The following is a 15,086-nucleotide window of genomic DNA, read 5'->3' on the forward strand; positions in this document are numbered from 1 at the left end:
TACCAATATCCACAATTCCATATATTTTTGTGTCGTCAGCAAACGTACTGATCAGCTCACCTGTAATTTCCTTCCTGATCATTATGTTCAGCACACTCATTGTGGCTGAAGGACCTGTTCCTGTGCTGTAGTTTGTTGCACTGTATATGCCACAAACAACAGAGGTCCCAGCACTGGTCTGGTTTTTTTATTTTCTAATACTATATTCTGGAATTGTTCCCATGTAGGGGTGGAGAGCAAATATGAGCCCATGGTTTAAGGAAGGTGGGAGAAAGATATTGCTGTGGTGATGAATGTGCTAGAATTTGAATGAGAGGTTACCATTGGACATCTTTGTATTGGTCTGGTTATTGGCTTATTGTTATGAGATACCGTGCTATGCCATCAAATCATACTATAGACTTTACTTTGAACATTTCCCATCTCCTGTGGCTCCACACATAAGTGGCCGCTTAGATTCCTGAGGGGTCCCACTCTCTCTCTAGCTACCCTTTTCCTCCTTATATATTCAGAAATTCTCTTGCGATTGTCTTTAATGCTATCTGCCAGAGCTGTCTCCTGGCCCTTTTTAACCATATAACAATTACAGCACGGAAACAGGCCATCTCGGCCCTACAAGTCCGTGCTGAACAACTTTTTCCCTTAGTCCCACCTGCCTGCACTCATACCATAATCCTCCATTCCCTTCTCATCCATATGCCTATCCAATTTATTTTTAAATGATACCAACGAACCTGCCGCCACCACTTCCACTGGAAGTTCATTCCACACCGCTACCACTCTCTGAGTAAAAATGTTACCCCTAAACTTCTGAAGTCATGTCCTCTTGTTTGAATCTTCCCTATTCTCAAAGGGAAAAGCTTGTCTATCCCTCTCATCATTTTAAAGACCTCTATCAAGTCCCCCCTTAACCTTCTGCGCTCCAGAGAATAAAGACCTAACTTATTCAACCTATCTCTGTAACTTAGTTGTTGAAACCCAGGCAACATTCTAGTAAATCTCCTCTGTACTCTCTCTATTTTGATGACATCCTTCTTATAATTGGGCGACCAAAATTGTACACCATACTCCAGATTTGGTCTCACCAATGCCTTGTACAATTTTAACATTACATCCCAGCTTCTATTCTCAATGCTCTGATTTATAAAGGCTAGCATACCAAAAGCTTTCTTTACCACCCTATCTATATGAGATTCCACATTCAAGGAACAATGCACGGTTATACCCAGATCCCTCTGTTCAACTGTATTCTTCAATTCCCTACCATTTACCATGTACGTCCTATTTTGATTTGTCCTGCCAAGGTGTAACACCTCACATTTATCAGCATTAAACTCCATCTGCCATCTTTCAGCCCATTTTCCAAATGGCCTAAATCACTCTGTAGACTTTGGAAATCCTCTTCATTATCCACAACACCCCCTATCTTCGTATCATCTGCATACTTACTAATCCAATTTACCACCCCTTCATCCAGATCATTGATGTACATGACAAACAACAAAGGACCCAACACAGATCCCTGAGGCACCCCACTAGTCACCTGCCTCCAACCCGACAAACAGCCATCCACCATTACCCTCTGGCTTCTCCCATTCAGCCACTGTTGAATCCATCTTGCTATTCCTGCATTTATACCCAACAGTTGAACCTTCTTAACGAACCTTCCATGAGGAACCTTGTCAAAGGCCTTACTAAAGTCCATATAGACAACATCCACTGCTTTACCCTCGTCACTTTCCCTAGTAACCTCTTCAAAAAATTCAAGAAGATTAGTCAAACATGACCTTCCAGGCACAAATCCATGTTGACTGTTCCTAATCAGACCCTGTTTATCCAGATGCTTATATATATTATCTCTAAGTATCTTTTCCATTAATTTGCCCACCACTGAAGTCAAACTAACAGGTCTATAATTGCTAGGTTTACTCTTAGAACCCTTTTTAAACAATGGAAGAACATGCACAGTACGCCAATCCTCGGGGACTATTCCCGTTTCTAATGACATTTGAAATATTTCTGTCATAGCCCCGGCTATTTCTACACTAACTTCCCTCAATGTCCTAGGGAATATCCTGTCAGGACCTGGAGACTTACCCACTATTATATTTTTCAAAAGTGTCAGTACTTCTTTTACTTTGAAACTCATAGTATCCATAGCTACTCTACCTGTTTCCCCCTTACCTCACATAATTAAATTTCCTTCTCCTTGGTGAATACCGAAGAAAAGGAATTGTTCAATATCTCCCCCATCTCTTTTGGCTCTGCAGATAGCTGCCCACTCTGTCTCTCCAATGGACCAATTTTATCCCTCGATATCCTTTTGCTATTAATATAGCTGTAGAAACCCTTTGGATTTACTTTCACCTTACTTGCCAAAGCAACCTCATATCTTCTTTTAGCTTTTCTAATTTCTTTCTTAAGATTCTTTTTACATTCCTTATACTCCACAAGCACCTCATTTACTTCATGCTGCCTATAATTATTGTAGATCTCCCTCTTTTTCCGAACAAGATGTCCAATTTTCCTTGAAAACCAGGGCTCTTTCCAATTTTTACTGTTTCCTTTCAACCGAACAGGAACATAAAGATTCTGTACTCTTAAAATTTCCCCTTTAAATGTCCTCCATTTCTCTTCTACATCTTTCCCATAAAACAAAATGTCCCAGTTCACTCCTTTTAAATCATCTCGCATCTCATCAAAGTTAGCCTTTCTCCAATCAAAAATCTCAACCCTAGGTCCAGTTCTGACCTTCTCCATAATTATATTGAAACTAATGGTATTGTGATCACTGGACCCGAAGTGCTCCCCAACGCATACCTCCGCCACCTGTCCCGTCTCATTTCCTAACAGGAGGTCCAGCACTGCCCCTCCTCTAGTAGGTACCTCTATGTATTGCTGCAAAAAACTACCCTGCACACATTTTACACACTCCAAACCATCCAGCCCATTTACAGAATGTGTTTCCCAGTCTATGTGTGGAAAGTTGAAATCTCCCACAATCACTACCTTGTGCTTACTACTAATATCTGCTATCTCCTTACATATTTGCTCTTCCAATTCTCGTTCCCCATTTGGCGGTCTATAATACACCCCTATAAGTGTTGCTACACCTTTCCCACTTCTCAGTTCCACCCAAATAGCCTCCCTAGATGAGCCCTCCAATCTATCCTGCCAAAGCACTGCTGTAATATCTTCCCTGACTAGCAATGCAACACCTCCACCTCTTGCCCTTCTGATTTTCTTTTTTGGTTTGCTCCTTGGTTCCCGAAACTTCTCCAGGGATACACTTGGTCCCAGCTGCCTGTACCTGTCGCATGCGCCCTTATTCTTGACCAGAGCCTCAATTTCCCTCATCAGTCAAACAAGGGCGTACATATCCTGAGCTTTTGTCAGCACACTTTTAAAACCATCCCACTTGGCTGATGTTCCTTTCCCCTCAAATAACCTGCTCCAGTCAACTTGAGCGAGACCTTCTCTTATACCTTCAAAGTTGGCCTCACCCCAATTAACATTTTAACACATGGACCCTCTCTGCCCCTATCCATAACTATCTTAACCCTAATCAAACAGTGGTCACTAGTCCCAAAAGACTCCTCCACGAGTACTTCATTAATTTGCCCTTCCCAATCTCCCAAGACTAGATCAAGTGTTGCCCTCTCATGTGTGGGGCCTCTACATATTGCTGGAGAAACTCTCCTGAACACCTTTGAGAAATTGCACCCCATCTAAGCCTTTCACATTATGATTTTCCCAGTCTATATTGCCCACCACCCCCCCCCCCCCCCCCCCCCCCCCCCCGCCCCCAACAAGGTGATCATCCCTTTCTTATTCCTCAGCTCCACCCATATAGTCTCACGTAATGTCACCTCTCATCCTTACCCAAGTCTTACCCATCAGGCCCCTTGGAATTAAAATATGTGCAGTTAAAACCACCTCCCTTCCTTGGTCTCTGCCTTTCTTCTGCCTATTGCATTCACTTTACTTGCTCTCATCACCCTTCATACCAACGTCGAACCTCTCACCTGCCTCTGTCCAGTTAGAGATCCCACCCCCCTGCCAATCTAGTTTAAACCCACCCGCGTAGCATCAGCAAACCTGCCGCCAGGATATTGGTCCCCCTCCTGTTACGGTGCAACCCATCCTTTTGTACAGGTCACTCCTGCCCCAGAAGAGATCCCAATGGTCCAGAAATCTAAATCCCTGCCCCCTGCACCAACTCCTCAGCCACACATTCATCTCACCTATCATCCTGTTCTTACCCTCACTAGCACGAGGTACTGAAAGCAATCCTGAGATCACTACCCTGGAGTGTCCTGCTTTTCATTCATTTACCTAATTCCCTGTACTCATGTTACAGAATCTCCTTCCTCTTCCGACCTATATCGTTTGTGCCAACATGCACAACAACTTTCGGCTGCTCCCCCCTCACTCTTGAAGAGGTCATGCAGCTGCTCCGAGATGTCCTGGACCCAGTCACGGTGGCGCAGCGGTAGAATTGTCGCCTTACAGCGAATACAGTGCCGGAGACCCGGGTTCCATCCCGATTACGGGTGCTGTCTGCACGGAGTTTGTACGTTCTCCCCGTGATCTGCGTGGGTTTTCTCTGAGATCTTCGGTTTCCTCCCACACTCCAAAGACGTACAGGTTTGTAGGTTAATTGGCTTGGTAAATGTTAAAAATTGTACCTAGTGGGTGTAGGATAGTGTTAATGTGCGGGGATCGCTGGTCGGCACGGACCCGGTGGGCCGAAGGGCCTGTTCCCCTGCCGTATCTCTAAACTAAACCAGGGAGGCAACACACCATCCTGGAGTCTCGACTGCTGCTGCAGAATCTATATCTGCAACACTAATTATCGACTCGCCCACCACTATTGCCCTGCTTGACGTCACTCTTCCCTGTTGAGCCTCAGAGCCAGGGTTGGTGTCGCAGCCCTGCCTGCTACAGGAACCTTGATGTGTTGTCCACACCCACAACTCCACAAAGGTGTTCCTGTTATGAAGAGGTATATAGAAACATAGAATATAGGTGCATGAGTAGGCCATTCAGCCTACGGCCATTGGGTTGTCCTGCACTCGATATTTAATTCCCTTCCTCATGCTCACCCACCTTCTCTTTTCTTGTGCTGAGGAATTGGTTGGGATGGGCACCTCAGTTTGTAATATATGTAAATTGTTTCAGCAAAATGTAGGTTAAGAGATTCAATAATGTTTAGTTGTCAAATGCACAGGATATAAACCAGAAAGTTTTGCTGAAGGCACATTAGATGCAATGTACACAGTGAATAAATATACAATAAATTATCTGTTATTCTAAATCAACCAGACCATAATAGTACAGAAATAAAGTACATTGAGTGCAAAGTCTGTAGTGGTTCCGTGCTGACGAAGTGGTTAGGAAGGAACAGCAGATGTTGGTTTACACAGAAGATAGACACAAAATGCTGGAGTAACTCAGCGGGACCAGCAGCATCTCTGGAGAGAAGGAATGTGTGACGTTTCAGGTGGAGATCCTTCTTCAGACTTCAGAGTCTGAAGAAGAGTCCCTACCCGAAACGTCACCCGTTCCTTCAATCCAGAGATGATGCTGGTCCCGCTGAGTTACTCCAGCATTTTGCGCCTATCTTCTGTGCTGAAGAAGGGTTGTGGTTTGTGTTGTGCAGGGCGACTCAAGAATCTGATGGTTGCTGGGAAGAAACAAAACCTGGAGGTTTCAGGTTCAGCCACCACCTTCCCTTTAGTGGCAGTGAGATGAGAGCGTGGCCAGGGTGGTCTGGGACTCTCATGATGTTTGCTGCCTTCTTGGACTGATTATTGAGTTCACAGGTGGCAGAACGTAGTTGTGTAGAGTGAGGAAGGTTGTCATTAGGTACAGCAGGGTACAGACCACCAAGGGCAGTGGAGGCTGACTAGTGTTCGTTTAGGATGCAAGGGAGCCAGGGCATGGGGATGGTGCAGGATAGTGCCGAGATACCACAGTGCAGACTAGAGGGGCTGAATGGCCTCCCCACACCTGATGTTCTGACCTGACCAGATGCATTACCTCTGCACCTCTTGGAATCAAAATAATTCAGCGAGATGATGACCAGAGAGTTCGCTACCTCTAGAGCCGCCTCTTTCAAAACCAGGGGATGGAACATGTAACACAGAACACACAACATAGTACATACAACATCGAGCATATAACAAAGAATGTACAAAGAATACAGGCATGGAACATACAACTCCCAAGACGTACAGGTATACAGGTTAACTGGCTTGGTAAATGTAAAAATTGTCTCTAGTGGGTATAGGATAGAGTTAATGTGCGGGGATCGCTGGTCGGCACAGACCCGGTGGGCCGAAAGGGTCTGCTTCCGCGATGTATCTCTAAACTAAACTAGACTAAACACAGACCAAACAACAGAATAATATAGTACAACATAGGACACCAACATAATACATACAACATAATACACACAACATAGAACATACAACATAGCACATATAACAAAAAACACACATATAGATCAAAGGACACAAGCTCGTCCAGTCCTTTTAGAAACATATAAAATTATAAAAGGACTGGACAAGCTAGATGCAGGAAAAATGTTCCCAATGTTGGGCAAGTCCAGAACCAGGGGCCACAGTCTTAGAATAAAGGGGAGGTCATTTAAGACTGAGGTGAGAAAAACGTTTTCACTCAGAGAGTTGTGAATTTATGGAATTCCCTGCCACAGAGGGCAGTGGAGGCCAAATCACTGGATGGATTTAAGAGAAAGTTAGATAGAGCTCTAGGGGCTAGTGGAGTCAAGGAATATGGGGAGAAGGCAGGCACGGGTTATTGATAGGGGACGATCAGCCATGATCACAATGCATGGCCGTGCTGGCTCGAAGGGCAGAATGGCCTCCTCCTGAACCTATTTTCTATGTTTCTAAGTACACTACAGAATGGTTATAGCATAGAACAGATCATAGAACATATACATGATTCTCTACCCCAGCATATACTGTACAGCTGGGGAATAAGATGGAACAGGCCCTTTCGCCCGCCATGTCTGTGTCAACTGTGTGGATCATCACATGGGAGCCAGGTTTTCAAGATGTATTAATTTCTCTTCATGGTAACAATAATTTGCTCAACTGTGCAGGGCACCCGTTCCCCTTGGGTTTCCAACTAATAATCCTGAGTCGTCTCACAGAGACAGACCCTTAGCACCTGTATAATTCCTGTGCCATTTACTCATCCCTCATCCCAAATCCTCCTGCAAACCAACCTGGAAAACTGTCGCACAGGATAGTCCTCTGCAGGAGTCCTGAGACAACAGCCCTCCAATGGGGAACACATCTGGCTGGCAGGTAAGGGTGAGGAGAGGAGAGGGAACAGCCCTTCGGTTTGTATGCAGTGGAATATGGCAGCAAACATTCTGGGAGACGGATCAGGTTTTCTGTTAAGATGGAGAGAATGTAGAGAGAATTTACCAGGATGTTGCAACGATTTACAGGCCTGAGCTAAAGGGAGAGGCAAGGAACTGCAGAAGCTGGTTTACATTAAAAAGGAACAAAGTACTGGAGTAACTCAGCAAGTCAGGCAGCATCTCTGGAGAACATGGATAGATGGCGTTTCAGATTTAAACCCTTCTTCGGTCTGTAGGGAGAGATTGAGCAGGCTGGGACTTCATTCCTTGGAGCACAGGGGGCTGAGGGGTGATCTCATACAGGTGTATAAACCCATGAGGGGGTGTGATGGGGTGAATGCACAGTCTTTTACCCAGTGTAGGGGAATCATGAACCAGGGGACATAGGTTTAGATTATAGGGAAATTACTTAATTGGAAGCTGAGGGGCGACCTCTTGCACAGGGAGGTGGGTATATGGAAGAAGGTGCCAGAGACAGGTCGTTGAGGCAGGTACAATAACATTTAAAAGGCATTTGGACAAGTACGTGGGTAGGAAAGGTTTTAGTGATATGGGGCAAATGTGGGTAAAGGGGTCAGAATGGACGAGTTGAGTTGAAGAGCCAATGGCCCTGTGATTCTGTGAGGGGCCAAGGTTCAATGAGTAATATGGAGGTGGGGTCAGCTTGGCTGGAACTGCCCCTCATTGCTGAGCCCCCGACACCTGCAGTGGAGGTACCAGCTCCCGAGAGCTTGGAGTGAGCTGAGTTATGCAGCAGCTGGCCTAAGCTGGGCAGTGTAGCCCTTTGTCCAGCCACGGAGATCAGCCTCCACTCCTGTGGGAATGCACTGACTGAGGTGGTCATGGTCACAGCCAGGAGGTCCCATAAACCATGGGATCTGTCCCTCCCTCACCACTGCAAGTGCTACCCTCCTGAAGCCTGTGCCCCTGGAGGTGTATACATTGCCAGCTCACTCCATCCGCACTGAACTAAAACAGGCCCTTCTGCCCACCATTCTTGCCATAGAGGGAGTGCAGAGAAGGTTCACCAGACTGATTCCTGGGATGTCAGGACTTTCATATGAAGAAAGACTGGATAGACTTGGTTTGTACTCGCTAGAATTTAGGAGATTGAGGGGGGATCTTATAGAAACTTACAAAATTCTTAAGGGGTTGGACAGGCTAGTTGCAGGAAGATTGTTCCCGATGTTGGGGAAGTCCAGGACAAAGGGTACAGCTTAAGGATAAGGGGGAAATCCTTTAGGACTGAGATGAGAAAAACCTTTTTCACACAGAGAGTGGTGAATCTGTGGAATTATCTGCCACAGAAGGTAGTTGAGGCCAGTTCATTGGCTATATTTAAGAGGGAGTTATATGTGGCCCTCCTAGTCTCTCCTAGTTCCAGACAACAATTCCTGCCATAGACCTCCTTATTCATTGCCATGAAAGATTCTCCAATCTGGCCCTCCTTGCCTTCACCCTGACATGAACATGGTGGCCCTGAACTCTCACTATCTCACCTTACACACTCCCACCTATGATTTTCTTTGAGCATCCTCTATCTACTTTGACCTGGTGCTGTCATGGAGCAGACACTTGGGTCCAACTTGTCCATGCCAAACCATTTGTACACCATTAGCGAATGGCAGACCCTCAAGAGCATTGATGTACAGAGGGAGAATCAAGGAACTGCAGGTGCTGGAGTCTTCAGCAAAACACAATGTGCTGAAAGAACTTAGCAGATCAGGCAACATCTCTGGAGGACATGGATAGGCAATGGTCAGACACTAAAGGAACCCGTTTCCCAGAGCACAGAGCTTCAAGGTGAGAGGGGCAACGTTAAAGGAGATGTTGGGGGAGTGTTGGGTGCCTGGAATGTGGTGGCGGGTGTGATAGTGGACTGGAGCCAGGTACGGTAGTGGTGTTTAATATGTGGAATTCTCTGCTGCAGAAGGTAGTTGAGGCCAGTTCATTGGCTATATTTAAGAGGGAGTTAGATATGGCCCTTGTGGCTAAAAGGATCAGGGGATATGGAGAGAAGGCAGGGATGGGATACTGAGTTGGATGATCAGCCATGATCATATTGAATGGCGGTGCAGGCTCGAAGGGCCGAATGGCCTACTCCTGCACCTATTTTCTATGTTTTTGTTGCCTTCAGACAGCGCTGGAACCGCTCCACCAACCCATTTGACTGGGGATGGTACGCTGTCGAGTGGTGGAGCTGCGTCCCCAACAGGCGGGCCATGGTGGACCACAGTACAGACATGAAATGGGCGCCCTGGTCGGACGCGAGTCCTCGCTACAACATCCCTCTCCACATGGACCTGTCCCAGTGTGTTTTAAATATTGTTATTGTACCTGGCTCAAACATTGCCGATGGCAGTACGCAGGTCTCTCTGTCGGCCCAGAGGGGGAGAGTGAGCAGCTGAGTACATAACTACCAGAGCAACCAAACGCCCTCCTCAGAACCGTGAGCCAGCTTCCCTGGAGCTGCTCAGGTAGATTCCCAGAAACAGACCACACAGCAGTCTGCACATCTCTGACGCCCACACTGATACAATCACAAAGAAAGCTCACCAAACCCCCTACGTCCTCAGAGGTTTGACGCGATTCAGATGTTGTTGAATACTTGATCCAACTTCTAGAGGTCTACTGTTGAGAGCATGCTGACTGCTTGTATCATAGCCTGGTTCAGCAACTCAAATGCCCAGAAACGAAGAGGACTAGAGAGTGGTGGACTCTGCCCGGTCCATCACAAGTACTAACCTCCCCACCATCGAAGGGTTCTATAGGAGGTGCTTCCACAAAAAAGTAGCCAATATCATCAAAGACCCACAGCATCCGTACCACCCTCTCATCTCAGTGCTACCATCGGGGAGAAGGTACAGGAGCCTGAAAACCGTGACCACCAGGTTAAAGAACAGTTTCTTCCCAACAACTATCAGGCTCTTGTACAACATGAAGCACAACCCTACCTCATCAATGATCCAATGTGGACTTTGTTTAGATTGCAGTACATACTTTGGCTTGCACTATTTTGTACAGGTTACCTTGTATTATTAATTTACTGTATTATTGATTATTGTATATTTATCTGTGTTATTGCATTAAAGGGCCTGTTAAGTCACAGCAAATGAGAATTTAATTGTTATTGTCCTATAGCTGAGCAACAAGAAGTGTACACGATACTCTGTGTGATCTCACTGTAACGACGCCCCACCTACTACATTCAACACTCTGACCAATGAACGCGAGCCCGCAAAAGGTTCTCCACCCCTCCGTCTCTCAGTTGTACAACATTCCCCAGGGCCCAACATTCACTGTGGAAATTCTGCCCCAGTTTCACTTACCGAAATACACATCTCACACTTGTCCGAGATAAGTTTCATTACCATTCCTCGGCCAACTTCCCCGGATGATCCAGACCTATTTTAAAACTTAGATAGACCTGCATGGTCTTGCCAGAGGGATCTGGAGAGCACCAGCTTCTATTTCTTCCGAGGGTGGGGCTATTTCCTGAACCTTTATCGGGGCTGTGACATGTGTGCACTTTTTACCAGACACGTTGTCTCTGAGCTCACGTCACCTCATTTTGCCCGGGCTGGGATCTTCCTGGTTTTTATCCAGGGTGGGATGTTCCTGGTTTTTACCCGGGTGGGATGTTCCTGGTTTTTACCTGGGATGTTCCTGGTTTTTACCAGGGATGTACCTGGTTTTTACCTGGGATGGGATGTTCCTGGTTTTTACCTGGGTGGGGTGTTCCTGGTTTTTACCCGGGTGGGATGTACCTGGTTTTTACCCGGGTGGGATGTTCCTGGTTTTTACCCGGGGTGGGATGTTCCTGGTTTGTATCTGGTCATTTTCCCTGGTTTTATCCGGATTGGGATATTTCTTGATTTATTCAGACATGGAACTGGTGAGTCATACAGAACGGAAACAGGCCCTTCTGTCCAACTTATCCATGCCGACCAAGTTGCCTCATCTAACCTCCCTCTCGTTCAGGCCCCTGAGACCTGGCAATATCCTCATACATTTCCTCTGCACTCTTTCCAACTTAATGGCATCTTCCCTATAGTAGGGTGTTCACAAAACTGAACACAAACCTCCAAATGTGTAGGAAGGAAATGCAGATGCTGGTTTGGAAAAAAAAAAAGAAAAAAAAATAGGTGCAGGACTAGGCTATTCGGCCCTTCGGTATGATCATGGCTGATCATCTGAAATCATTACCCCATTCCTGCTTTTTCTCCATATCCCTTGAATCCTTTAGCCCTAAGAGCTAAATATAACTCTCTCTTGAAAACATCCAGTGAATCAGCCTCCACTGCCTTCTGTGGCAGATAATTCCATAGATTCATAAATCTCTGGGTGAAAAAGTTTTTCCTCATCTCAGTCCTAAACAGCCTACCCATTATTCAAAAACTGTGACCCCTGGTTCTGGAATCCCCCAACATGGGGAACATTTTTCCTACATCTAGCCTGTCCAATCCCTTAAGAGTTTAAACCAGATATAGACACAAAGTGCTGGGGTAATTCAGCGGGATTCCCTTTGTCCTATTTTCACACCTTACACATCCTTATCTATGTATCTCCCTCTCCCCTGACATCAGTCTGAAGAAGGGTCTCGACTCAAAACATCACCCCTTCTCTCCAGAGATGCTGCCTGTCCCGCTGAGTTACTCCAGCATTTTGTGCCTATTTTTGACAAATCTCCAAATGTCGACTCCTCAATGTCTTGTACAACAGTAACACGATGCGCCATCTTCTATACCTTCTATAACCAATACCCTGACTGATGAAGACCAGTGTACCAAAAGCCTTATTGGCCATCCTATCTATCTGTGGCACCACTTTTAGGGAACTCTGTACCTGTATTCAGCACCATAACACTCCCCAGAGCCCTACCGTTCACTGTGAAGGTGCTACTCTGGGTGGACCTCCAAACACGTGACACCTTTATCTGTGTTAAAATCCCTTAACTCATTCCTCAACCCACTTGATCAACATCCTGCTGTACACATAGAAACATAGAAATTAGGTGCAGGAGTAGGCCATTCGGCCCTTCGAGCCTGCACCGCCATTCAATATGATCATGGCTGATCATCCAACTCAGTATCCCGTACCTGCCTTCTCTCCATACCCTCTGATCCCTTTAGCCACAAGGGCCACATCTAACTCCCTCTTAAATACAGCCAATGAACTGGCCTCAACTACCCTCTGTGGCAGAGAGTTCCAGAGATTCACCACTCTCTGTGTGAAAAAAGTTCTTCTCATCTCGGTTTTAAAGGATTTCCCCCTTATCCTTAAGCTGTGACCCCTTGTCCTGGACTTCCCCAACATCAGGAACAATCTTCCTGCATCTAGCCTGTCCAACCCCTTAAGAATTTTGTAAGTTTCTATAAGATCCCCTCTCAATCTCCTAAATTCTAGAGAGTATAAACCAAGTCTATCCAGTCTTTCTTCATAAGACAGTCCTGACATCCCAGGAATCAGTCTGGTGAACCTTCTCTGCACTCCCTCTATGGCAATAATGTCCTTCCTCCGATTTGGAGACCAAAACTGTACGCAATACTCCAGGTGTGGTCTCACCAAGACCCTGTACAACTGCAGTAGAACCTCCCTGCTCCTATACTCAAATCCTTTTGCTATGAAAGCCAACATACCATTCGCTTTCTTTACTGCCTGCTGCACCTGCATGCCTACCTTCAATGACTGGTGTACCATGACACCCAGGTCTCGCTGCATCTCCCCCTTTTGATAACTATCTGTGCTGTCTACAATAAGTGCCATCTGCAAACTTATTCATCATGCCTTGTGCATTCTCATGCGTCATTGATATAAACCACAAACAGCAATGGTCTCAGTACAGATCCCAGCAGTACAGCACAGGAACAGACCCTATGGCCCACAATGTTTGTGCCAAACATGATGCCAAGTTAAACCATTCTCATCTGCCAGTCTGTAATACATATCCCTCCATATCCATATGCCTATCTAAAAGTCTGTTAAACACCACTATAGTATCTGCCTCCACCACTACCCCTGACATGTTCCAGGCACCCACTACCCTCTGTATAAAAACTTGCATTACACATCTTTTAAACTTCGCCTGTCTCACCTTAAAGCTATGCCCACCATTCTGTGACCTTTCCACCCTGACTGTGCCTCTCACTGTTCTCTCTGGTCCTATTGCCTGGGATGGTGCTGCAGAGGGTGGGTGTGGTGGCTTGGACCCAGCCCGGCGTGGCTTTGTTCTGGAGAGAGTGCCGTGGGTCATGGGTGTGTCTGTGGAAGTTGGTATGGGAGAGGGGCTTCAGCAGAGTGTGGTCCCCTCTCGCTACCGGCTCCGCCCTTGCTCATGCAACAGTCTGTGCAGCATCTGCCCCCTCCCCATCGCTCTCCCACAGCGCAGCCCAGGGCTAAGGCCAGCCCGACCTCTGTACAAAACCCCTTCCTCGCCCTTACCTGTCCAGGTGCTAATCCAGAGGTGTTCCTGGTGAGACTTGGCCAGACCACAGAAGAGGAAGATCACCCAGAGGGTGAGAGTGACAGACACCAGCCCCGATACCCAGAGAAGCTGCAGCAAACCCGAGTCAAAGGCAGAGCCGGTCAAAGCAGCAGACATCCTCCGCTCCGTCAAAGACAGGACCCCACCAGCACCACGCTCCTCTGCCCACCACACTTAACCCCTTCCCTGCCGCCCTGTCAGCGAGAGGCAGTCAGACCGGCTCCAGTTATCGGTCTGCTCCACGTGGACAATTGGAGGCTGATTCTCAGAATTATTTGGAAAGAAAATAAGGACACGCAGCCAAATTTCCAGACAACGCCTTGTTCTGTGTGGACTTAACCCTTTACAGAGCTGCCACAGAGCAGACTTAATCCTTACCAGTGTGTGAAGCAGGACCTTGCACAGTACAAGATTAACCCTTTTAATTGCTGCAGCAGAGACTTAAACTGAAGAATTAACCCTTTCCAGAGCTCCAGGCAATGCCTTGCTCTGTGGATTTAACACTTTGCATAACTGCAGCAAAGGCTTAAACAGGGTGACCAGGGTGGAGAGTTAAACAGTGAAGAGTTAACCCTTTTCAGTGCGTGAAGCAGGGCATTGCACAGTGCAGGATTAACCCTTTCCAGAACTCCAGACAACGCCTTGTTCTGTGTGGATTTAAACATGTCCAGTGTTCCAGCATAGACCTAAACACTGTAGACTTAACCCTATCCAGTGCCTGCAGCGCCTTGAACAGTGCAGAGTTAACCCTTTCCGGAGCTCCAAGCAGCACCTTGCTCTGCTGAGCTGATTATTGACTTTAGCAGAGGGAGACCTCTTTTTCATTGACGGGTCAGTGGTGGAGAGAGTGAACAGCTCGAAGTTCCTGAAGGGCCTGTCCCACTTGGGCGTCATTTACGCGACAGGCAGGCAGTGACTGTTGTGCGAAAATCGTCTAGCAGTACGACAGTTGCACGCCAAGTGCTCGTGAGGGCCCAGCTTCTTTTGGGAGTCATTTGCGATGTCGTTCGTCCTTAGTCCGATCTCTGTGGCAAGGATTTTCCCAGTGAAAATTTTTCAAAACTACGGGCGCTTTTACCCTGGGTGGTCACGTGGTGCGGCGCTCAAATGACGCGCTAAAGTTGTACGCATGGTTACGGACGTTGATGCACGGTGGCGCATAATAAATGAGCATAGGCAATGTTTGTGCGTCACCGTGCGTAACCA

The 15,086-nt window shown here is 46.7% G+C and overlaps 1 protein-coding gene across 1 annotated transcript in view; it reads right to left on the reverse strand.

Moving 5' to 3' along the window:
• Positions 1–14,012, reverse strand: part of LOC129705367 (plectin-like) — a 224,428-nt gene extending 210,416 nt beyond the window's left edge. The window contains 1 exon segment of the mRNA XM_055648915.1: positions 13,838–14,012. Within this exon segment, the coding sequence (XP_055504890.1) occupies positions 13,838–13,997 (160 nt within the window). The 5' untranslated portion in view covers positions 13,998–14,012.
• Between the last annotated feature and the right edge of the window lie 1,074 nt (positions 14,013–15,086).

The sequence above is a fragment of the Leucoraja erinacea genome, chromosome 2, assembly GCF_028641065.1.
Source record: "Leucoraja erinacea ecotype New England chromosome 2, Leri_hhj_1, whole genome shotgun sequence".
Taxonomy (NCBI): Eukaryota; Metazoa; Chordata; class Chondrichthyes; order Rajiformes; family Rajidae; genus Leucoraja; species Leucoraja erinaceus.